General features: G+C 36.2%; 1 protein-coding gene across 3 annotated transcripts in view; it reads left to right on the forward strand.

The window, feature by feature from the left end:
• MDGA2 (MAM domain containing glycosylphosphatidylinositol anchor 2) overlaps positions 1–24,795 on the forward strand; it is a 778,429-nt gene that overhangs the window by 576,796 nt on the left and 176,838 nt on the right. For all 3 annotated transcript variants that reach the window (XM_046652130.1, XM_046652131.1, XM_046652132.1), the window contains exon 8: positions 19,044–19,337. In XM_046652130.1, coding sequence (XP_046508086.1) covers positions 19,044–19,337 — 294 coding nt within the window. The remainder of the gene's footprint in view (positions 1–19,043; positions 19,338–24,795) is intronic.

The raw sequence follows: 24,795 nt of genomic DNA on the forward strand, positions 1-24,795 counted from the left end.
CTTGAGGAAGATGGTCCCTGAGCCAACATCCATGCCAGTCTTCCTCTACTTTGTATATGGGATGACACCAAGGCATGGCTTGATGAGCCGTGTGTAGGTCTGCATCCAGGATGCAAACCTGGAGCACACGAACTTAACACTATGCCACTAGGCCAACCCTGTAACCTAGACTTTTGAAACCCTATTAAGACATAAAATAGTAACACAGCTGAGCTCTATGGACTTACTAGGAAATTAATCTAAACCCACATATAAGTAGCTGTTATTTGTCTATACACACATTTTAATATATTTTCTATACATTGAGACAAAGTGTCAGTTTTCCTTATTCCTCACTTATGTGTATATATATATATACTTTTTCTTGTTTAAGGAAGATCAGCCCTGAGCTAACAGCCGCTGCCAATCTTCCTCTTTTTTCTGAGGAAGACTGGACCTGAGCTAACATCTGTGCCCATCTTCCTCTACTTTACACGTGGGACGCCTCCACAGCATGGCTTGATAAGCAGTGCCATGTCCACACCCCCGGGATCTGAACCAGTGAATCCCAGGCCGCTGAAGAGGAATGTGCATGCTTAACAGCTGTGCCACCAGGCTGGCCCCATTTATGTGTATATTTTATTGGGTCTCTTATTAAGCTGATCATTCTCAAGCTGATCACGTTAGGGTGGTCCAAGTTCTAGAATTATGCTGCAAGGATTTCTGAGATTACTTTGCAATTGCTCAAGTCTCCTTTCTAACATACAAGATTTTCTGGTGCTATCCCTAATTCTGTTTGTAAACTTTCATCCATCTTTTAACTCTATTTCTACATTAAAAGGAAAAAAAAATGAATGGCTGAGGAGACAATGAAAAAAACGCAACTTTAAAAAAATGAGATGCATTCTGAACTTCAGTCTCCTGGTTATGGAGCCAGTTTCCTCTTTTCGGAAGGGTTGACTGGCTCCTTTTCCCACTGGCCTTGGGCAGGACCGGCTCAGACAGGCAGAATTTCAGTGCTGAAGCTTCCTCTCTCTCGGTCGACTCTGGTGCTTATTGGAAGGGGTATTGTATCTGTTCCTGATACGGGCCAGGAAGGAGGAAGGTGTCTTCAGCAGTGTGTCAGTAGGGAGATTGTCACCCTAAAAAACAGGGAGTTGTCTCTTCTGTAGCCTTTCCCATTTTCTGTTCATAGGCTTTCCTCTTCAGCCATAGCATTGGGACTGGAACAAAATGTGGTTAACAGATATCTGTACCGTGGTACTTAGAACCTTAAATTGCTATTGTGCTCAGTGGATTTCCCAGAGAGACACTGAACTACAAAATACTGTTTTTACTGACCATGTACACAGAACACTCCTTGGGAAATATTGGGCTCTGCACGCTCATGGAGATGCCTAACTCCTTTCACCTGTGCTTTCAGTAAAGGATGGTACTAACATTAGCCTATATGTTAGCCATGGCTATATAAATGCATATTTAGGTATGCAAAATTCACCAAGAGGAATATTCTTAATATTACCTGTTTGAAAATAGGTTTATCTACTTAAATTGTTTTATTTAAAAATTATTTAATAGTTTGGAATTATTTCTTGTGCTCCCTTATGTTAGTCTTTATTGTTCAGTGGATGATACAGATTTTCTACAAAGGAGACGTGTAAATGCAACAGTCTGGAGATGTTGGGACCAGCTCGGGGACTTGTCTGGAATCTTTGTTTGAATAGGTATTATGGTTTTTATTCAGATTGTATGTTTAAAATAAGAAAAATTGCAGAAATAGCAAAATTCCCTAAAGATGTTTATGCTCACACTTAAGTCAGTTTGAGGAAATGTCAGTTGTCCACATCAAATATTATTGACTGATCGTATTATTACTACTCTTATCACTTAGCTTCAAGTAGCATTGGTGGACCCAGTGGTGTTTGGAGCTTATGTCCAGTTCCCTGTTGTCTTTGATATCAACCATGCAAATAGTCAAAAGTCCGTGCCTGAATGTTTTTAGGGTAAAAATGCCTTCAGAAGGCTTGACAAGTGCCATAGCAGAATGTGCTAAATGACCTAAGAGAAAAATTGCTAAAATTGCACAAAATAAAGGTGTGACAGATCAGATGGGAGCAGTTTACAAAGAGCTCCTGAAACTTCTGATGTTTTCTTACTGAAGATAGGAAACCCACAGCTCACGTCTTTTACAGCTCATGTCATTGGTGGTCTTTCCTTCCATTTGGTCTATCTGACCTTTATTTCACAAGCTCTCAGCCCTAAAGAAACTGCCCTTAGAGAAGGAAGACTGAGGCTTGGAAATTTAAATTTGAGAGGCAAAGTTAACTGACAACGCAGGTCAGAATAATGCCACGTATTATAACATAGTAAAGAGAAATTAAGTATAGTTGTCACCCACAATTCTGGGACTAATTCACAAAATATAGTGCATATTCAATCCAAAAAATATTTATTCAACAACCACTATAGGAAAGGGGATATAGGAAGAGATAAAAATGTGTAGGACCTAATTCATAATGGATTTGTATCCCAATGGGAATACCCTTGAAAAACTTTAACAACAGGTACAGTATTTGCCTTATGAACTATCAGAGTGATATAGAAGCACACAGGATGAAGTTGTTGAATCTGGTCAGCAGGAGTTCCTTCCGTAGAGCAGGTGGCTCTGAGCTGGATTAAGAATGAGGATTATCTGGCACTAGATCTTAGAAGAAATTGAATGTCATCAGATCTTATTCATACAATCAAGAACGAACACAGAATTTTATCAAGGGAGCACTATGATCAGATTGGTGTTTTGGGGACCTATTTCTTGGATGAATCTGCAGAGTTCCAAAAGGAGCCAATTAGAGCGAGAATGGTGGAGAAATAAAAGAGAGTTCAGGAGACATTCCATAGGCTTCAGAGTTGATCAATCCCTTGGGCAAAGAAAACTATTCCTCTGTGTCCTCAGCAGTGTGGACTACCTTTGCATTCTGAGGAGGTGTTCGGTGAGTCATTTGGAGAGAATGGGAGAGAGGAGGCGGAAGATTATTCTTAGGAAGTCATAAGGTAATGGGGACAAGCAGTGCTTTATGGGTGTGTCAGGTGCGAGGGGGAAAGATACAGAAGGCTTAGCTAATAGAGACAACATGAGGCTCGCTTGGGAACTTCATCTGGGAAGTCAGTTAATCTCTTTGCATCTTAGATTCCTTATCTCTGGACTACAGTTTTGGAATTTTTTAAGGAGGAGTTTGAGGAAATGGAATGGAAAATAAAGGAACATAAGAAAAAAAAGAGTCTGCAGATTGGAGTGTGTGAGGGGAGGGGCAGTGATGGGGGAGCTATTTATTCAGCTGAAGAGATTGGTAGGAAACAGATGAGATGCTGAGGAACACTCACAACCTCTCCCATTAAGGGACAGTTAAGGCAGTGACCAATTTTCTTGAGTCACTTTAAGAGAGTGACTGACTGACATGAGGCAGCTTCATGTGGCACGGAACCCTGGACTTGGGGCCAGGCCCAAATTTACCACTTAATAGCTTTAGGACCTTGGGTCTGGCTGGAGCTCAAAACTTTGCATCTGTAGAATAAAGGGACTGGGTAAGTGACTTCCAAATGGTGTTCCAATGATAACTAGAGATTTTGGGGGGATACTCTTGAGAGTTTCTGAACTGCAGGGGGAAGGTAAATAGCCAGCTGAGAATTTGATCCCCTTTTTCCCCTTCTAACGTCAATCAGAGCTAAACATATATCTCTTTTATATATAGAACTTCTACATAAGGCTATATTTGGGCAAAGGATTCTGGGTCAAATTCACACACATATACATGTGCACAAAGTATTAAACAGACGTAGTTCAAACCATTTGCTTAGATGAGTTCTTCAGTCCCTTCCAAGGTACGTTGTATAGCTATGATTGCAGAATGTCATACTCAGTTGTTTAGAATACAGTAATACCACATTCTGAGTGAGAGGTTTTAGGTTGTAGGAGAGGCTTGAGAGAACACATTGATTTGGGATTAATCTAGCTGAGAGGTTGGCAAGATATCCTTGTGTTTCTGGTAACCAATTAGAAAGTTGGATTTGACAACCAGGAGAAAGGTCGGAAGTAAAACATGCGTTTCATAAGCAATTGCATTAAATAGAAGTGGATGAGCTTATCCAAGAAGACAATATGAAGCAAAGATTAAAAAAAAAATACCCAAGGAAATGTTGGAAAAAAAGCAGAAACCATGAAGAAGATGAAAAAAGAGTGGTCATAAAAATCAAGGAAAAAGAGCTCCTCAGTTTGTGTGGAATAGGGGAACCTCCAGTGGAAACTTTCCTGTATTTACAGTGCCGCTACGGCCTTCAGTACATCTTCCTCAGCATGGGGACGCGTGTGAGGGATTATATTCGGCCCAGATACTTTACTACTGATGCATGGATTTTGATAATGGAAGTGAGCTCTTATTTTCCTTCAGGTGAAAGGATTGAGAATTGAAGGAGGAAGGAAGGGTGGAAAGAAGAGAGAGAATAAGAAAGAGAGGTTTACAGAAAGTAACAATTACACTTAATTCTCTTTTTAATGAGATCATTTAAGGGAGTGAGGGAACATTTGAAACCTTTTTAGTTGGCCCCGTCTTAAGTTGTAAGTTATTTTGAGAAGCATAAATTTTATCAATATTTCTACTACTTTTTGGGAGGTCATAAACGCAAAAAGGTTGGCTGCATTAGATTAATTCTCTATTTTTTACAATAGTTCAGTAAACATTAATTATGTTTATATATTAGAATTTTCTCCCATAAAATTGAATCTATGTAATTATGGAAATAGCATTGGATTTACAATTTTTCTCCAATTATCATCTTAAAATACCCAACACTTTTTTCCCCAAATATCGGCACAAGGGTTCTACCCTACAAGTTATAGTGTAACAGGGCTAATTAGCTGTTGTCTAGTTACTGAGTCCTGTGTGCAAGATTTCCTTCCCTGGAAGCGTTAAACGCTTTTTGAAACTTCCAGATTACATTCAGATAAGAACAAGTCAGTAAGAAATAGGAAAGAATAACCAATTTATGCTTCCTATACTCTTTATTTTTATAAAGAGTAAAATATATATTTATTTTATAAATATAAAAATATTTATTTATATTTATAAATGCGATCAATGGGGACATGGAAACTATTTGAATTTTAAATGACTAAATATAGATTAATCTAATGAGGACTGAACACCATTAGTTGGTTCCATAATTTACATTTAAAATTATAGTAACTAGCAATAATTTACTAGAATTAAAGAAAGACTTATGACACATATATACATTAACTGACAGAGAATAAATGTCTCCATCAAATTTATAGTTTGGAATGGAATATAATTTAGGGTGTATTATTTAAAGCTCTGTTACCAGCACTCACCCTGGACCTTTTGACTAGAGAAGATAGAGCTGTGGGAAGTGGTGTTACATTTACTACTTATGTAATCAGGGTAACACTTTAGATTTTTGTGTTCATAGGTGACACTACCAATCTACCATTATCAGTTGAGGAACAGAGAAATAAATAGACGTTGCCAGGAGACTAACAGTTGGATCACCATTTTGCTCTATGTGGTAGCAAAAGGTGTAGAATTCTAGATCATCCAGCATCGGATGGAACAACTGTTACATTTGTAGTATCTAGGTTTCATTTTACATTTTGGAATGTCTTAAGTCAAAGCAATTTCTTTCAAAAGCTCCAAAATGGAAATTAGAGCTACCAGTAGTGCCAAGAACTTTTCCCCTAAAATCTGCTTACAAATGAATACATTTTAATATTAAAAGGGCTTCATTAATTTCTGTAGTCTTAATTTTTCATCCTTCACGGTGGGATATTAGTGAGCTTAGGAAAGAAATTAAATACATTTTTTTTAAAAATCATTACAATTGGCATTTTAGTGGTGCAATTTTGGGATGCTTCTGAATTCTGAATATCTATTTTTAAATTAAAAAAAATAAAAGCTTGGAGGCCGGCTCTGTGACCAAGTGGTTAAGTTCACGCGCTCCGCTGCGATGGCCCAGGGTTCGGATCCTGGGCGCTGACATGGCACCGCTCGTCAGGCCACGTTGAGGCAGCATCCCACATCCCACAACTAGAAGGACATGCAACTAAGATATACAACTGTGTACAGGGGGGTTGGGGGAGATAAAGCAGGAAAAAAAAAAAAAAAGAAGATTGGCAACAGTTGTTAGCCCAGGTGCCAATCTAAAAAATAAATAAATAAATAAAACAATAAAAGATTGTTAGGACAGCTCCCAGATACCTAGTTTGTAAAACATTTTTAAAAGACTTCTAAATGTCTCAATTATTGGCATAGCTTTGAAATATTGAGGACACTTATAGATTACCTGAGAGAGAGGGGGAAATAGTGCCAAAGCTCACGCACTTGCTCACGTCCTGTAGACACATCCTGATTTCAGTTTACAATCTTAGATTCCAAATGCAATCTAGGAGCTGGCAGCATGCTGTAAAATGTTATATCATCTTACATTAAAAGGATATTTTCTTTTACTGTCTCAGATGATTCTGATATTCAGTTTCACCCTTTGACCAGGGCCTTGCACAAAAGGATCACTATAGGCAGGTGTTAAATATTCTGCAGGAGATTCGGGCGACCTTCTAGTTGTGTCCTGTGACCACGTCCTCTGTTCGTGGCAGGCACAACACTCTCCCCTTCTCTGAGAACCTCGCTCCAAAGTGTGTTAGGGTGTGAGGTCCCATTGTCCAAACTCATATCCCGCTAACGAAAGTGGGAGAGGCCTTACCCTATTCTAACCAAGGCACATAGCTTGAATAGTATTCATTTCACCAAAGAAGACTGCTTTCAACATGATGCTGGGCTAAAAGTCCTCCAGTGCAGCTCAACATAACGATGCTCATCTTGTCCCAGCTTTTCGAGAAGAGTGGACCCAAGATGTGGGTCTGTAAGGTGCTACCTAACCACATCTGGGGTGTGTATTCCTGAGTGGCATAATTTAAATATTAATAGTAACCCTAGAATATACATTAAAACTTACAGCACACAGGGACCAGCCCAGTGTCGCAGCGGTTAAGTGCGCATGTTCGGCTTCGGCTGCCCGGGGTTTGCCGGTTGGGATCCTGGGTGCAGACATGGCACCACTTGGCAAAGCCATGCTGTAGTAGGCGTCCCACATGTAAATTGGAGGAAGATGGGCATGGATGTTAGCTCAGGGCCACTCTTCCTCAGCAAAAAGAGGAGGATTGGCAGCAGATGTTAGCTCAGGGCTAATCTTCCTCAAAAGAAAAAAATTAGGCCATATTTTTATTGTAGCATTGTATACTTCTACAGACTGGCAGAGTGGATCATAAAACGCAATCATGCATTGGTAGAATATTTGTTAATAAAGTCTTTATGTCTGATAAGAAAACCCTCCTCCTATTTTTTAATTGACCAGTTAGCTACTAATGGATCTGTTAATTAAACCTTATTTGCTCTAAAGAACATGTGTCCCTGATCTGTTGATCGAACATTGTGTTCACTGGTCATTTCATTTTGCTCTTGACAAAGCATGAAAAGAGCTAGCTTCATTTTATGTCAAAGTGTTTATTAAAAATGGCAATAGTGTCTATTTCCACAGGATAAGGCATATTCAGTGGTCCATGATCAGTGGTGTAATTAGGGAATTTGTAAACCACAGGCATTGTCCAGAGTGATCATTTATAAAGAGGCCTAACAATGTCACATGGATTCTACAGGAAACAAATAGCCTTTTTATTATAGAAGTAAATTGGTTTTTCTAGCCATTCTGCGTTGACGAGTTTACCACTGTGAACAACAGTTGCTCTAGAAAGCAAAATAAATTGTGGATTGCTTTAAAGCATCTTTCTTTTGCCATGCTTTCATAAAAACACATTTGATATATAATTTGTAGCTTATCCTCCCTTTGATTTAGAATTCCTTCATCCACAGGAAAGCAAGCACATAATTAAAATAATCAGGCAGGTCATTTTTACTTACTGGTCTCTGGTTTTCACGGCAACACCCTGACCTTTGTGAAAATGGACAGCACTGACATTTTGTCATCCTCATAAGGGAGAACTAGATGTACTTAGGAATGTCCAAACCTGATTACTTCATGGAAATAGAATGAGAGCTGGGATATCTGTACAATGTGTCATTTGATGATGCTGTCCATACACATGGATCAAATTATTATGTCTAATGGCAGACAAACGCGAGCTTCTTTCCTTGGATGGCAGTGCGGGATGCCTCTGACTATAAGGATTAGAAAAGTTCATTCCCATCCTTTCCAAATGTTATCTCCTTCAGGTAGTGTCCTCGTCCGAAATGCATACGTATCTCCAAGACAACTGACAATGGCAATGAGACTGATTTATATATATGTAAATATATATATAAATTATAAAAGATCTCATTGACGCTATGTGTACCCATGCTCAGGACTTGGGATGTCATAGGGATGAATGAGACAGAATCTTTGCCCTCAATATAGAAATATATGTGTAACAATAAAGTGCAGTCATTGATACCACAGTAATAAAAGACATTGGTAAGAAAACATAATAACTGACAAATGTTGAGTATTTACTATATGCTAGACCTTGTGCTTAAGATTTTTTATATATTATACTGTTCAATTCTAAAAAGACGTGAAGTGGGTACTGGTACGCTCACTTTACTTAGAGTAAACTGGGAGATACAGGTTAGCTAACTGTCCCAGGGTCACACACCTGGCGGAGGGGTGGGTAGAGCTCCGTAAGTCCCCCTTTCCATCAGCCTCATTTGCAGATGAGAAAACAGATAGAGGCGACCTAAGATTGCACCGCTGGTGAGTGGGTTGGGCCCTGAGCCCAAGTCAAATTTCTAATCTTGTACACTTATAACTCTTCCAAACTCTCCACGTCTATTAAGAAAGGTCTTCTGATTGAAAATAATTATGAGCAATTACCTGTTGCCAACAATCTTCCCTATTTACCAGTTTCCATGATGCATAGTGTAATTTTTGAAGATAGTGAGTGGCCTAATTTATCTCAAGCATATTTGCCTATTGAAGGGGCTCAAACATGTGTGTTAAAATGAATTGGTATTAGCTCTAGCACAGGGCAAGTTTTCATATATGCACTCCTGCTTTTACTACTCCCGGAATATTTGCTACTAATATAAGGGATAGTGCATTTATATACACATATAAATGTATTTTCATAAATCATGGCATTATTTTTAAGAGCCAGTAGGCAAGGACACAAATACGTTATGCAATATAAGAACTGCAGAAATTTGAGAATCTCTGAGCTACCTTTGAGCTATAGGAACTCTCTCCTGCTTCTTATTTTTGGTTTGTATAATAAATGTTTAGAACGCAATATTCAACCTTTAAAGTTGAAATTCTTAATCATTGCTTATACTCAAATAACTATAGTTTTTCAGTTGTACTCTGCATCATTTAAAAAATATCACATACCAAGCATGAAATGGAATTTGATTAAAGGTAGAGAGTTAATAGAGGAAGCGGTTCCCTATTTCCCAGAAATGGTTATAGAGTCTGTCTTCATCAAATAACCGAGACGTATCTTACTAATTAAAGATCTTAGGTCTTTATTTGATTTTTTGACTCTTATTATGCTTGCCTTCTCATTACAGAAAAAAACAAGTGCTTCTTTTGCATCCGTATTCCTTCCAACATTCTCAGTCTAGTCCTTGCTAAAATTTTAACATAATTTGCTAAAAGTAATTGGGTTAAAATTTTAACATAATTTGAGTCACTGTCAAGCAGAACTGTCTTGTTCTTGGTGTTTTTTACAGTTGTTTAAAAAAAAAAACTTTTCCACATGTGAAACTTTATATATTTAATCAGTGACCATCACTCACTCCTTTATTTTGGTGCATGACAAACAGACAGTAAGTCAAGGTAGGGAGGCTAAAAACAGAAAAAAGAATGCTTTCATATGTTTTCCCAAACAGATTAGAAGAAAGTTCTCTGTTAATGAAGGTTTATTTTAAAGATTCTAGAAAATATCTTATTATAAATTCCAGTCAGAAAACCAAATTATGCGATGATTGGAACAATTCAACATACTCGAAAACTAAACTTAACCAAATGCCACATAAGCAGCCTCAACCTAAGGTCCCATTCGCATATCTGTTTATGAAGCAGCAAGAATAGAACCTGCGCTTATTTGCAACTGACCTTGTAGCTTGTGCAGCAGGAAAAATATGAATGCCACTCAGAGAGTGATTTTCCATTTTGTTCTTTCCTCGCATACTTTGTGTTCTGTTGAATCCCTCAGAAACTATGCTTGTGCCATAGCAAGACCTGCTGGGAGAGGGCAGTCGGAGCAGCCACAGCTGTCGCCTGCCAACCCTGTTTTCCTGATTGAATGGCACTGCATGGTCCTCCATCTTCCAGTAGCAAACCCTCCCAGGTTCCTGCTTCTCCCCATATGTTTCCAACAACTAACAAAACCGTTGTAATAAGATTTTCTCGGACTCTTTCGAAAATAAGTACCGTGTGTGTGTGTGTGTGTGTGTGTGTGTGTGTATGCATGCACATTTCCTCTCAGAATCTCCAGATGCAAATGCTGTGGTATTTTAACCTCCCGTTTGTTTTTAATCCATGCTTTCTTCCTGCTCTATTGCTAGATTTGTAAAACATGGTCAATCCTGTTTTATTACTATCTCCTGGTTTATTATAGGTGAGTCAGTAAAAGAAAAAAAGGGGAGATGTCAGTGCAAAAAAAAAGGCGATTTTTATTTACAGAGAGTGATAGAAGGTGTGTTTCTACTTGTTCATATCATAGACAAAAACAGAAGGTGTGAGGACATGTTTTAAAGTAAGAGCCTGTTTCATGTATGATTTACCCACAGGACTGTAGGTAATACAAATCTTTGAGTATGGGTGCTTGTGGACATCTGTCATAGAGCCAACTAGCGTTTTCTTTACTGCTAATAGAGGGGAGCCTTAGCATGAACAAGTTGCTCAATACAACCAAATGCTTCCAATATTTTACCTTCCTGTGTCATTGCTGTGACTAAATTAAAATCTAGTAGAAATGCTAACCCTATAGAAACATTGGGTTTTTTTGTATTTTTTTTAAATTAGAAATAAAGTTCATGTGTGAAAAATGATCTTGAAATTCAGATACTTGACAATTAAGCCTTGGATAATCAAGAGGTGATTATTCATCAATAGAGTTCTTACTTTGGTTACTTATAACCTTGCTTGGTGCTCCATCAATCAATCAGGAATTTATTAAGCACCTCTAAAATACCTTAAAAGGTTACATGGTGTGGCAGCTCCTGAGGAAGTAGAGAAAACCAGGTGCTGACCTTGGGACATTTTAGCCACACATGTGAGGGAGGGCACATTTTGTCATGGTCTATGTAGAGTGAATTGGGCGTACTGTAGTTCAGAGACGTGGAGGATCAATGAAAGATACCGAAATCAGGGAAGACTTAAGACAACAGAAGTCTTCAATTGGGGCTTCAAAGAGTGGAGAGTCGTTGAGTGGGTGTTGTGAAGGCAAAGTCATTCCGGGAGAGAAGGAAGGAAGGTGAGGACTGGGAATGAAAGTTGTTAAGCAGACAAAAACCCTGCCTAAATTGAACAGAGAGCTTTTCATAGAAACACTACGGCTTAATAAGATTTGGCAAGTAAGATGGAAAACAAGCGATAGAATTTAGACCTATTCTAGAAAATAAGACCTCCTGAAGATATTTGAATGGTAGAATGACAAGATTTTTAAGAAAGATTAATTCAGAAATGATAAGAGCTTTTTAGGAAGAGAAAAGACAGTCAATTAGATTTTAGTAATTCATTTATAAGGAGGATGATAATCCAGAGGGAAATGCAGCACTGCGATATAATATTATATTAACCTACAGCTCAGGGAAATTTTGCATATTTTAAAACAACAACTACGAAAAAATTCTTTATGCTGTATATCATATAATCCACTATATTATCTCTCTGAGATTTTCTAAAATGGGAATTGTTTCTAATAATTATCTTTTGGCGGTCTTTATTCCTTTCATGAGAAATGAGCTGCAGGGTGTTGCTGTCTTTCATCAAACGTTATACATTCCCAGTGATGGTCTCTCAAAGGAAAGAAATATCAGCAAGTCCATAAGTCCGGAGTCTTTAGCACGTTGGATTTCTTTTGTCACTTTCAATGTCTTTCAGGCACACCTTACTATGTATTTTAATTGAATCATAATTGTTAAGAAAATGAGTTAAACTTATTAGCTTAAAAAGTATTTTTGGGACTTGGACTGGAATTATTTTTAAGATGAAGGAAATTCTCAAATATGCCTCACATTGTCACACGAATATTTCCCAATGGTCACAGAGCATCGCATTTTTATGTTTCATGTATTAAGGCAATTATTTCCAATCTTAGTGATGTGTTCAAATCAGCTGTGAGGTCCATGATGATTAGAATATTTCCAATATTCACGTATGGAGATTTTAAAATATAGATTACAGTAGTCATCTTATTCTCACTTACACTGAATATACTTTCTTGAGTGGGAAAGAAATGAGTGCAGTTACAGAAAGCATGCTGACAATTTCACTTAGCCAATGGTTTATTTTGTTCACCCCATAGTCCATTATAAGTCATTACTGATCTGTCATTAATAATTGTTACAATTGCAAACTATTTAGTTTTTTACTTCCTTGTAAAGTTATTTTTTGATTTCTCAAAACCTTAAAATCTGAATATATCCATGTGCATGTCTCATGCTTGCAAAGCTTATCTGTAATGATCAGCAAAAAAGAGACTGAGAACTGCTGATGCAGACACTGAGAGCACTCAAGTGCAATAGGCTGTCTTTCCTTTAAAACTATGTGGTCTGAAATAAGGATGTTGCTAACCTTGGACTCTGAGTCAGTAGATCACCAAGGATTAAACTGACATCAAGTCTATGGTAAATTTTTTTAACTCACCTATTGTTTCTGGAGGTTTCAAAACTGCAGTCTATTTGGTTTATTTGGATTAGTTATATATGCAAATTCAGTATTTCTGTGAGTTTTACTTTTTTAAATTTGTTTATATAGATCTGGTCAGCATTAGAATTCTCAATTTCTGACTTTTTGGAGGCACTTCCATAAACACACAATTTTTTTGAATCTTATTTATTTATTTATGTTTTAAATATAGATTGCACATTCTTCTTTAAAACATATGTATGTGTCATAAACTGTTTCTCCCTAAAACTAAGGTATAATGAAATTAGTGCTATACTTATTTTAGGATTCTTGAAGATATGAGTCTGATTGTTCTTCTGGAGACAATTCTACTTATTATTTTACTTATTATGATTTTTATACTAAATGGAATATGTCTTTTGTTTCAATATCTACTATTAAAGTGCACTGTAATTATTTATATATTTTAAACCAACAGGTCCACAATAAGCATATTCTGATGTCTTTGTTTCACACAGCATGATATTGTCTCACATAGTTCAGATGAAGTATCCTTCTCCCGCATTCTTTTGAGTTAGAAAAATTAGCCATTTTCTGAGTAAAGACTAAAGATGAAACCTCCTCAGCTTCCTTCCCTATGAAGAAATGAAAACATTTTCATTTTCTGTACCTGTTTTATTTTATGATCTGTAATACAATGGAAGAGTTGACAGAAAACCAGTTTGTTCAAATCACTTGTCTATTTCTTTATCTTTAGAAGGAGAAATGTTGATGCAGTATCATGTTTTTCAAGTTTCTCTGATGATAGCATCTCCTACATAGTGTTTCAGATAAGAAAAATCAAAGTAAGGGCAGTCTACACACTATAAGTCAGAGAAGGTGTCTTTATGTTTTTATTTGGAGGGACTTTTTTCTAGCAAGTACATTATCAATAAATGTGGATCTCATAAGGTGCAGACATTTCACATTTTTCTACTTAATCTAATCTCTCCATTGTGAGACTTAATTTTTTGTAAATTTAAAGATTTTAAATTTATTTTTTAATAAAAGAAGTTCACTTCTTTTGGGGACAATATTTTAAGAAAAAATAATTTCATTGATTAGAGAAGGACATAAAAATATCATGACAAAATTAAATGGCATATCCTCAAATGGACCCTTTCCTCTGTTGTTGTTGTCATTGTTTTTCATTTATAGCTTGTCTGAATCTTTAAATGAAAAGAGAAAGAAAAGGAAAATTGGAAGCATCTTTTTTTCTTAACTCTCTCACATAACCCACACATCTCAAGATCCACTGCATCTGAAATCCTTACTAACAATATATTTTCCAGAAGATTCTGCAACTCGTATGGGCAACTAATTGTAGGATTACATTTCATTGTTATTTATCATTTCTGTTCTAAAATGTTCAGGATTTATATCTTTTATGTTACATCTCTTATGTTCATAGTTTCTGTCCTTTTACTTTCTTACCCTTCTCGCCCTCTCCCTCCCTTCCTTCCTCAATTGTTTCGTGACTTCCTGTCTGTGCCAAGCGGGAAAACAGGGCAGCAGGTTTCAGCGACAGAGAAAGAAGTCTGTGCCTTCAAGGAGCTGTCTGGTCAGGGATACAGACATAGAGAAAATATCGGGCAAAGCCAGGAGTGCAGGTTGAATGGGTGTACAGCGTAACACATGGTCGGGAAGAGAGCACAACCAACTCGGCCTAGCGATGGGCGAAATAATCATAAAAGTGGTCACATTTGAACTCAATCTCAGCACACAGGGCAGCAGGGGTTCTGGAAGACAGCGAGGCCCACACATGTAGAGTGTGAGAAAGAGCTGCTGGCTCAAGGGCCCTGAGGGGCTCTTGTCGGTGAGATTGCACCTGAATGAGGGTTATAGGAGTGAGCAATTCTAGAGGAGCACTTCTCAGGCTATGTTGTCCAGAACACCATGCCCAGAGTGATACATTTGTGTTATTAAAAAGTGGACTTTTCATCAAATGAGCTTTGGAAAATAGGTTGCTTTTTATTTTAAGTTTCTCTGGGCTTCTTAGAGCAGGCAATATGCTCATGTGCATTGCACATATTGTAGAAGAGTAAAAATGAAGGAAAATATACAGAGAAAATAAAGTTTGCCAATAACCCCACACCCAGAGAGAACCACTGCTAGTGTTTTGGTCTAGTTCCTTTTGGGCTTTGTGTTCCTCTGGAGTTTTCCCCGTGTGAGTCTCCCTCTCTTCCCTGAATCAGGGCACAGGTGCCTCACAGTCTTAATTTGTACATTCAATGTAAAAGTTTTTACTGAGTTCCCATCACGTGTGAAATGGAGTGGTGGATGCTGACAATATGACCATGAATCATACATGTTCTCCCCTTGAAGGAGCTCCTTCTTAACATCCATTGGCATATTCAGTTTTTATGTAAAAATTCGATACTGCTGTTTGTACTGCTCAGTGACATGTTTTACTCACTTATTAACAGTGGGTATAGCTAATCACACTATTCACTTGCATCCTTTTCTTGCTTAACAATATAAATATCTTTATCAATAAATGTAGATGTAGTACATTACCATTGAAAAAGACTGCATCATATTCTATTGTGCGACTGTCCCAGGGTTCATTTAATAAATCTGTCAGCCTGTTTTCAAATTTCTTTTTTATTAAAGCAATATTATGATGAGCACTCTCAATGAGGGCTGTAGTTTTCCTAGTGATGTGAACAGAATTGTGTTTATGGTGATAAAGCTTGTGACAGGGGCCTGGAAGAATTAGACTAAGGACGAGAGTCCACTTAGGACACTGTCACAAGAGGAGAGAGTGACAACATCTACCAGGAAATCAACCGATAGCCATGAAAAGACAGACAGATATGAGAGACCTTTGATAGAGGAACAAAGCAGCTGATTGGAAGTGGTGAGGAAGAAGAAATGGTAAAACAAAGAAAACTGTGGTTTTTAATCAACAGATGAGCTGTGTTGATAATTAACTCACGACTAAGTCAAGAAATAAATAGTGCTTAGATGTGGGGATTTGAAAGACTTTGGGAAGCTAGAAATAGGCTGCAATCTTAGCCTTGGGATAAAGTTAGAATTCGTATTATCAACATATAAAACAGAGAGAAATTTGTGAGAACAAAGGGGATCTCTTAACAGAAAAATTTATATAATAATTAAGAGAGTTGAGTATAGAATTCTAGAGAAAGGAAAATTTAATGTGGACAGAGAGAGAGGAGCCTATGAAAACCTTGAGAAGTTGTAAGCTCTTCTTGACCAAGAGATTTGCAACCAAAGGATTAACTCTGATTTCAAGATTTAAAAGGCCTCATGGAAGAGATGGAAAATAAACTATACTTTAATTAGGCTCTGCTATTTAGCAAAAACGGATCTAATTTATTAAAAAAATCTATTTGGAATTTACCTAGATTAAAACTGAGTTTTATGTTTCTGTAATTTTTATTAGATAGGGAAGAAAGTTTATCTAAATAAATGAATAACATAAACAAATTTACAGAGAATTTTTGAACTATTTGTCATCATAAAACTTTAAAAAATGCAGCTAGTCAAGGATGTGTTTTTATTAGAATGGCCTAATAAGATCTTTGAATATTTATCTTACGTCAGGAAATAAATACTTTCATTTAGCACCATTTCTATCTTTGACGTTTTACTATTTGTTCCTATAGTCAGGACATTAATAACGATGGGGCTTATGAAGTACAAATGCATAGTTTCAAAAATGAGGAAATTAATATCCAGAGTGGTTAAGCTTGGCTAAGGTCATGTGGCTTGTTCCTGGAAGAGAAGAGGATAGGAGATTTCACATAATAACACTCTACTAAATAATCTTTTAATTCATAATTTCTTTTCATTTATTTCACATACATTTATCAAAATTTGGAAATTTATTTTAATTGGTGTATTTTATAAGCAGTTTTGACTTATATATGAGAAATATTCTAACATAGATCAATACAGATATTTAAGACATAGAAATATAAGGCATGCTATATTATATGTGCAAAATATGTATTTACCCCCTCACATTTCTACTTTGACTCTTTCTTATTGTCCCTGAGACAGTGACCAAGAGATGGGCAGGGGAACTGGTCCGATTTGCCCCTAGGAACAGAGTGGTCATGAGCAGGAGGAGAGGAGCCGACTGCTAACTCCAGTTATTCCCTCCAGCTGCAGAAGTTTACTGAAGCCTGCTTCAGGGGTCAGGTCTCTACGTTGGCCACCCGCTATAAATTGGCCTCAATTTGAATTTTTTTCAAATCAAAAAATTCATTCTCTCTTATTCTCAATGTTTTCTTCTGTTAAACTTCAATATTAAGTAATTGATCTTTAGGATTATCAAAGAAATGAAATGCAAATGTAAAATCCCCCACTGTGCCTGGCACACAGTAGGGGCATAATTAATGTTAACTGCTGAGGTTACTGCTGTTACTCTGTGTCCTTTCTCCTGGAGGGGCAATAAAAATCGCAGCTTCTTTTCCATCTTCTTGTTACAAAATGCTGCTTAGAATTGCATTATTCCCTTGTGTTTCACTTCAAAAAACCCCAAGTTATTTAACTAAATCATTTAATTGTTTAGATTGACAAGAATGAATTATGTAACCGTGTAGGATTTTAAAATGCAGCCATTTTTAAACATGTATTTTGTTAATGCCAGTTCTTAGAATGTGTATATGTACTTCAAGAAGGTGGTGGTTCACGTTTCACATTTTCTAATTTCCAAGACGCTATGTGTTATTTAACTAGTTTTTTAAAATAAGAAGTAAACGGAAGAATTAAGTGAAAAACTAGACATGAAGATACTTAAGTAGCAAAATAACTTGAATTCTCGTATCACTTTGGAAGTGAATTTATTTTTCTGTGTGTGAAATAAGAGAAACAGCATTTCAACATTAGTTGAAAGATAATTGAAAAATTAATTATGTTTGTTTTGGTTCCTGGGCGCTGGAGCACAGTAATGCTAGGAGAGAGACTAAATCCTTTGCCTTTTCATCCATCTGCAGCACTGCCTCCAAAGGGAGCATATGACTTTTATTGGAAGGATAGAATTATTCATATATTTCTGGTTATTCTTATTCTGGTATTCTAATGTAGCCCATGCTTTTTTGATATATGTTCTATTGCATAAATACATTTGAATTCGTATACATTTGTATTAGAAAACTCTTCCAATGGAACAGGTTATATTGTTCGTAAGAAAACTGATTGGGTAGTACTTACCTCATATTGGTTCATGTTTTTCACTAAACCCTAACATAAATATATTCCAGCACAGTCAAGTAAATTCCGGTAAAATCAATCTAATTTTCTCAGAAATATCTTCATTAAAATCAGAAATTATCTTCACTTGAGAAAATTATAATTCTTATATCATTGAAATATATTTCTGAAAATTCACCTAAACTTAATTTTACAGAAATAGTGGCGACACCATGACAAACTATTTACAATGATCTCGAAATGTCTTAACGTGAAATTCTATGAAATTTAAATGTCAAAAAAATATTAAAAGTCCAAAAGAGAAGAATACAGTGGATTGTCAGTGTGGCATTGCAGTCAATTCCTCCATTCCATTTCCACTAGGGAGAAAGCAAACCCTAAACATTAGCAATTTGGCAAGTTTCTAAACCAGAGTCAAAACTTCTGATTTGTATCAAAGGTTGTCCTTTCTCCTTTCCTGCTACTCGTGTTTAGTGTGTCTGCTACGTCTACAATGCCTCTTACCCCCTCTTACGGCGTCCTGGGGTAAGCGGCAACAACAGAGGACGCGGAAGACTGAAAGGGGAATCCTACCCTCAGCAAGTGCGACCTCTCTTCCATGAAAGGCAGATATTAAAGACCCAGTTAATGGCTGAGAATGGCAAGTCAATGAGTAGATTGTTCTTATGTTGGCCATTCAGGTCCAATTTAATGCTTTATTTATTTTGTTAATGTTTGAAGACCTGATTAGAGGGAGTTCTGTGAAAACAATTCAGAATATTCTAAGGGAGAATATGTGCCATTTATTCCCAAGGTCTCTATAATTTTATTCATCTGAATTGTCCACATTTCTTCAACCAGCAGAAATTGTTTCCTTATGATTTTCTGTGTTTGAATATGCTTTACCAGTTTATACTAACCTTGAAAAATTTTCTTTTTCCCATTTCAAGTTCCACCCAATCTGACTGTTCCACAGGAAAAATCACCTTTGGTCACCAGAGAAGGAGATACAATAGAACTGCAATGTCAAGTAACTGGAAAACCTAAACCCATCATCCTTTGGTCTAGAGCGGATAAGGAAGTCGCAATGCCTGATGGGTCAATGCAAATGGAGAGTTATGACGGAACACTGAGGATCGTGAATGTGTCTAGGGAGATGTCAGGAATGTACAGATGTCAGACCAGCCAGTACAATGGATTCAATGTGAAACCAAGAGAAGCCTTGGTGCAGCTCATCGTGCAGTGTAAGTACATTTTTTTCTTTGTGTTTCTTGTGGGGGACCAGGGAAGAAATGATGCCACTATTCTACCAGTAAAATGAGGTGACTTTTGGAATTGGATTAGGATAAAATATTTCTACATTATTGCTACCCAATTTAAACTATAATTTTCCCTAAATCTGCTTATTACTTGAACTAATGCCCAGCAGTAGAAAAGAATTCTATTAGTGTGTGTGTGATTATTATGATGGTGTTGGGTGGTTAGTTAATGCCAAAGAATCAACAAACCTAATGGTTAAAAACTGGCCGTGTGCAATGAAGCAGAGTGGAAACTGGAAGTAACTGCTCATTCAGATTATAATACTCTTTTGTTTTCACAGTTCCTGTTTCTACTTCAGGCAATTGTGTGCCCTTTGTCCAAATTATCCACCTATTTTAAGGCATCCCTTTGCTTAAATTGTGAAGACTTGATCATTGAAATCTATGTTTGCGTATCTGAGGTTGCAATAGTAGATTACTTAATTATCTACTAATATTGAGATAATTCAGGCAGGTATTAGGTGCTGAATTTTCACTTGACTTTCTCAAGAGATAACTGTTTCACTGTGAGGATTGAATGTGAAAGATTTTTAAGTATTTTTATTGAAATCAGTTAGAATTCTAACAAAAAGAATTGTAGACATCATGTGCTTTGTATTTGCGTTCAGTATTAAGACTACCTAAATTCATAAATCTGAGAAGAAGTTTGATGATGTCGCTGGTGTTGGGTTATTAGAGGATGCCTTGGTAATTCGGATGGCAGGTGGTGCGAACATTGCTGAAAGAGGAGAAGCAAACTAAACAAGATCTGCTCAAACTCTAGTAGTGCTGGTGTGAATGTTAATTGATATACTCTCTGTTAAATACAAGGTGGCAAAGTCTTGAAGAAAATGAATGAGTTAGATGAAACTATACACTTCAATAAGCAATGATGTTGTTTTCTTTCTGTGGTTCTTCTGTAACTCAGAAAATGGAAAATAGAATTTATTCCATAAATGTCTATTTTTATATTAGACTTAAGGATGTTGGCAGATAGAATTATCTGACTTTAAGTTTGAAAGAATAATTGAGATATGGAAGGATTACATTTGTGACTGATAACAACAAATGCATTTCTGTGTAAGGTGTGTTGGGAAGGGGGACAAGAGCAAGGTTCTGGATGCTACTCAACCTTTCTCCGTCCCTCTTCTAAGGAAACTCAATTCCAGTATGCTATTTGTCCTATAAATGTACAAACTGATATTTGTCAAATACCTTGCCTGATTTCCAATTGATTACTAGTTTTTTCTCCAAATAATGCAACTTTTAGATAGCAAGTTCAATTCAGACCTTCAGTATTGCTTTTTTCCTTGCTGGCCTTTATACACATGACAGAAAGTTCATAGGTGGGAGGTTCATGTGAAAACAGGTTTCAGAAAGAAAAAAGAATAAGAGAAACCTCTCCTTATTTCTCCAAAAAAAAGAAACACCTTCAAGTGACCACAGAGAAAGTTGAAAGGATTATGAGCACTCCTTGTTGGTGATCACAGGATTCTGCGCTTCCTCCGGAGTCTGCCCAAGCTTCAGTGTCCCCAAGGCTCTTAGGGCAATTAGTTTTCACTCTGCTCACACCTCTCCAGGAAGCTGCGATACAAAGGAAAGCTGTGGAACCCAGCGGCGCTAGGGAATTTTCAAGAACCAGGATTTCCAATCTCCATAGAATATACTAACCTCCAGAATTCTATTGAGGAGTTTTTTTTTTTTTTTTTTTTTTGCTCCTTAATAAGTCCCATAGAAAGTGTTAAATTCAGCACAAGATTTTAAGATTCAAAAATAGTGGATGAAAATAACTACTGGCACAATTGTCTCTAGTGTCACAGGATGTAATTGACTAAAAAGACACCATAGATATAAGCAAAGTCTAGTTCATTTAATGTATGTAAAAAAGATCTGCGTCCCAAGATGACGTCACAGAGCGTGGTGGGGTTGGGGGATGTAATCTAACAGCACTTGCTCTCAGAGGCTGGCTTCCCAGGCCTGTCAGGAAGGCAGCTGGATGCCAGCAGTCTTGTCAGCCAGGTGAGGATGCCATCAAGTCTTTCAAGAAGCTCCCTTTCATGTATTCCCAACTCTTCTGAAGAATCTCGTTATGTATCTGAGCATTTGCCAAGTACAAATCACTGGCAACAACTACGGAATATTTCTGAGAAATCAAACGTTGATTTTTCAGGCACATAATTCCTGCTAGCAGGTCCAGCCTGCATGCGTACCTAAGGCTTATTCCTGCAAAACTAATAATGCTGGAATTCTGATACTATTTTTAATATTATTTTAATGTTATTATAAATATTAATATTTAATATTTTCAGCTGTCTCCAAATGAGGTAAACATTCTGTTATATTGATTTCTTAAAAGTATGGTATTTGTGCTTAACTTGGACAGCCATGCTACATGGAAAAAGTATTCATATGGAATATAAAATATTAAGTTATTTCAAACATATGCACACATGTACGTGCATGTGTTTATATCATCTTCAGCAATTCGTTACGTAGTTTCAGCTAACAAGCTATGCTTTATATATTTTGTATTGCAGGCATAATATATTTTACATTATAGCTATTCAGTAAATGTATTGAGTAAATGTAAGTTACGCTAACAAATGGAATAAGAATATATACTTTGCATACTTCTTGCATGACTGGTTTTTCTTATTCAGGTTGCAAAAGTACTTGAAAACTTGTTGCATATAGGTTGATATCTGAAAGTGTTCAAGTGGATGAAGGAAGAAGATGTCAAGTTGTTCTAACTCTTATGAAATACCTTTTACAGGACTTGATCCCTGCACTTTAGTTTATTAAGATCTCCTTTCTTAAAATGTTTATTCCCTTGACAGATTCTGAGACGGTCTGTTTCCCACACATGCACATGCAATGTGTATGTGTAGTCACACACACATTTATTTATATATAATTTTATCTGTTTTGAAATGTAAAATAATAAAAAAGTGATGATCATAATAAATAAGAAACAAAAAAAAAAAATCTGGTATCTCCTAGGCACATTTTTTTCCTTGTTTAGTTTTACTTGTGTCCAAATAAACAATAACCAATCATCAGGAGCACAGGAGTGGTTGAATGCAGGACTGTGATGAGTGTAGACTGTAAAGGCCTAAAAAGAAATAGTATATATATATTTCCATCTTATATAAATAATGGGACAGTCCACTTAGTGTAATGTTCTAAATCTACAAATTAGATTTATGCTTGGCTAATGTCAAGTTAAAATTTTAAAGCAATCATTTTATTAAAACTTTTTGAATTATTTACTATCTCCAATTGATTTGCCTCTTAAAATGTGTAGATAGTGAGCGATTTAGCTAGTGACAGAAGCCTAGAGGTATTTTACGCCGTTCTATATCCTGTTACGAGTAGCTTAATCTCCATAATGAAATAGTGTAAATTATTAAATTCTTGTGCACATTGCTCATTCCTGGAAAGCCAAATTTATTCTACAATATTTTTGACTTCTACAATTGCCAATTACCACAAATGATATGCACCAGAATAGGAAGTTGCGAATATAAACGTAAGATTTTGCAAAGTATTGGTTTCAAATTAATCTAAATTTTAAAAAATTGCTAGATGAAACTGCAAAGTACAAGGTAAAGTTTTAATAACAGTCCTTCAAGTTTTCAGCCATTGCTTAATTTCATTCACATGTTTTTGGAACTATATAACAATTCTTTTGTCAACTTTCTCGTTCATTTTTATTTGAAGCGGCATTAGAATAGAATCATTGAAAATAAATATCTGTTCATTGATTCATATCATTTGAAAACTGTGGTTTGTATAGAACTTATTGAACAAAAATAGAACAATTTCTTGAAGAAAGTAACAATATAAAGGCAATTTTTTATTAGGCTACTGATCATTTGAATATTGATTAAATAAAAATGCCACTGGATGAATATATTCAAATATGTATATCAAATGAAGAGACTAAGATATACCTATTGTCCTCCTAAAAGAAATTATTGTTTTACTTATCCTTATATTTGTATTATATAAGTATACTTAAGCTTATAATATTGTATGCTATCAATTTAATTTCATAAACCATAATATTTTCTTTTTAATAAAAGCTTATCCTTTAAATGGTTTCATCTCAAAACACTGGCAAAATCTCTTAGTACAGTGAGTATATTTTGAAAAAGTGAATATATTTTGATTTCCTTGAAAATCAGCTGGAGAAGACACACTGCAGTGAATGTCACTTTTGTCATTCAAGCTTCATTGTATATGTATGCGCATTTGCTGCCCCGACATTAAAGATAAGGTATTTCTGTTGTGAGGTATAAAATATACACTAAAAACCAAAGACTGATGGTAGTGTTAAATTGTATTAAGTAAGGGTCTTTCAGCTATCTTTAAATGAGATTTCATACACTACTTACAAGTTCTATCTTCCAAATGAAGGAAAGTTATAAAAGAAAATACTCGAGGCTGTTGAGAAACCCATGTGCTTTGTTTGTTTCCAAAGCAAGACCAAATTGAGTGAAGAGGACTGAGCCACAGATCAGGACTTTATTGCTCACTCTTTTCCTCAAGAAATTTAGTGAAGAGTGTGTATTAAGGACTTTCAATCAAAATGTGTATTCTACCAAAGTAGAATATCATGGATATTCTAAAGAAAAAGGAAATTAACAACAGACTGGAATGTACTGTAACATATATGCTCATTATTGTTAAATTACTGAGTAATTTTCTGTAGTGTTGAGATGTATAGAATGACTGTTTTGAATGAATATAACTACTTTTTGGATTTTAAAAAAGCAAAATTCCTCTGAAAATAACAGTGTGACTAGAGATTAATCTAAAGCTATATGAGAGACAAGGTAACTATTGATAAGAGAGGAAACAAGGGAGCCATTTGCCATATTCACACAGAGAGATTTTAAAGGTTGTCCAAAGGAATTTATAAGTGAATGGACAAGAATGTTAACTTACTAGCAGAGCAATAAAGTGACTTCCAGCTCAGTAGCCTGGAAAGCCCTGCTTCTCCAGATTTGTTTCCTATTTTCCAAAAGAATTCAGCCCATCCCATCTTACACTCATCAACTTGGTAATTCTCTTTAGCTAAGCTCCTCGTCCTCCTTTCTCTAGTTCCCACCAATTCTTCAGCTGCTTTTTCCCATTTTAGTCCTGGCTAAGTCCCACCCCATTAGAAAGCCTCTTGGTGACTGAGAAGGGCCCTCTTTGATAGTCCTATGGACACTGGTGTTGAGTGTGCACAAGACAACTTAGACCTTCAAAGGAGAACTTCCTTATGAACATATGCATTAGATGATATACTTCTTTCAAAATCATTGCTTATTATTTGACCATTGCCTTCCTCAAAACTGTCTTGTGAAATTACCTTTAGAGTTAGTTTGAGCAACACAAAGAAATACTTGTAATGATT

Source organism: Equus quagga, chromosome 2, assembly GCF_021613505.1.
Source record: "Equus quagga isolate Etosha38 chromosome 2, UCLA_HA_Equagga_1.0, whole genome shotgun sequence".
NCBI lineage: Eukaryota > Metazoa > Chordata > Mammalia > Perissodactyla > Equidae > Equus > Equus quagga.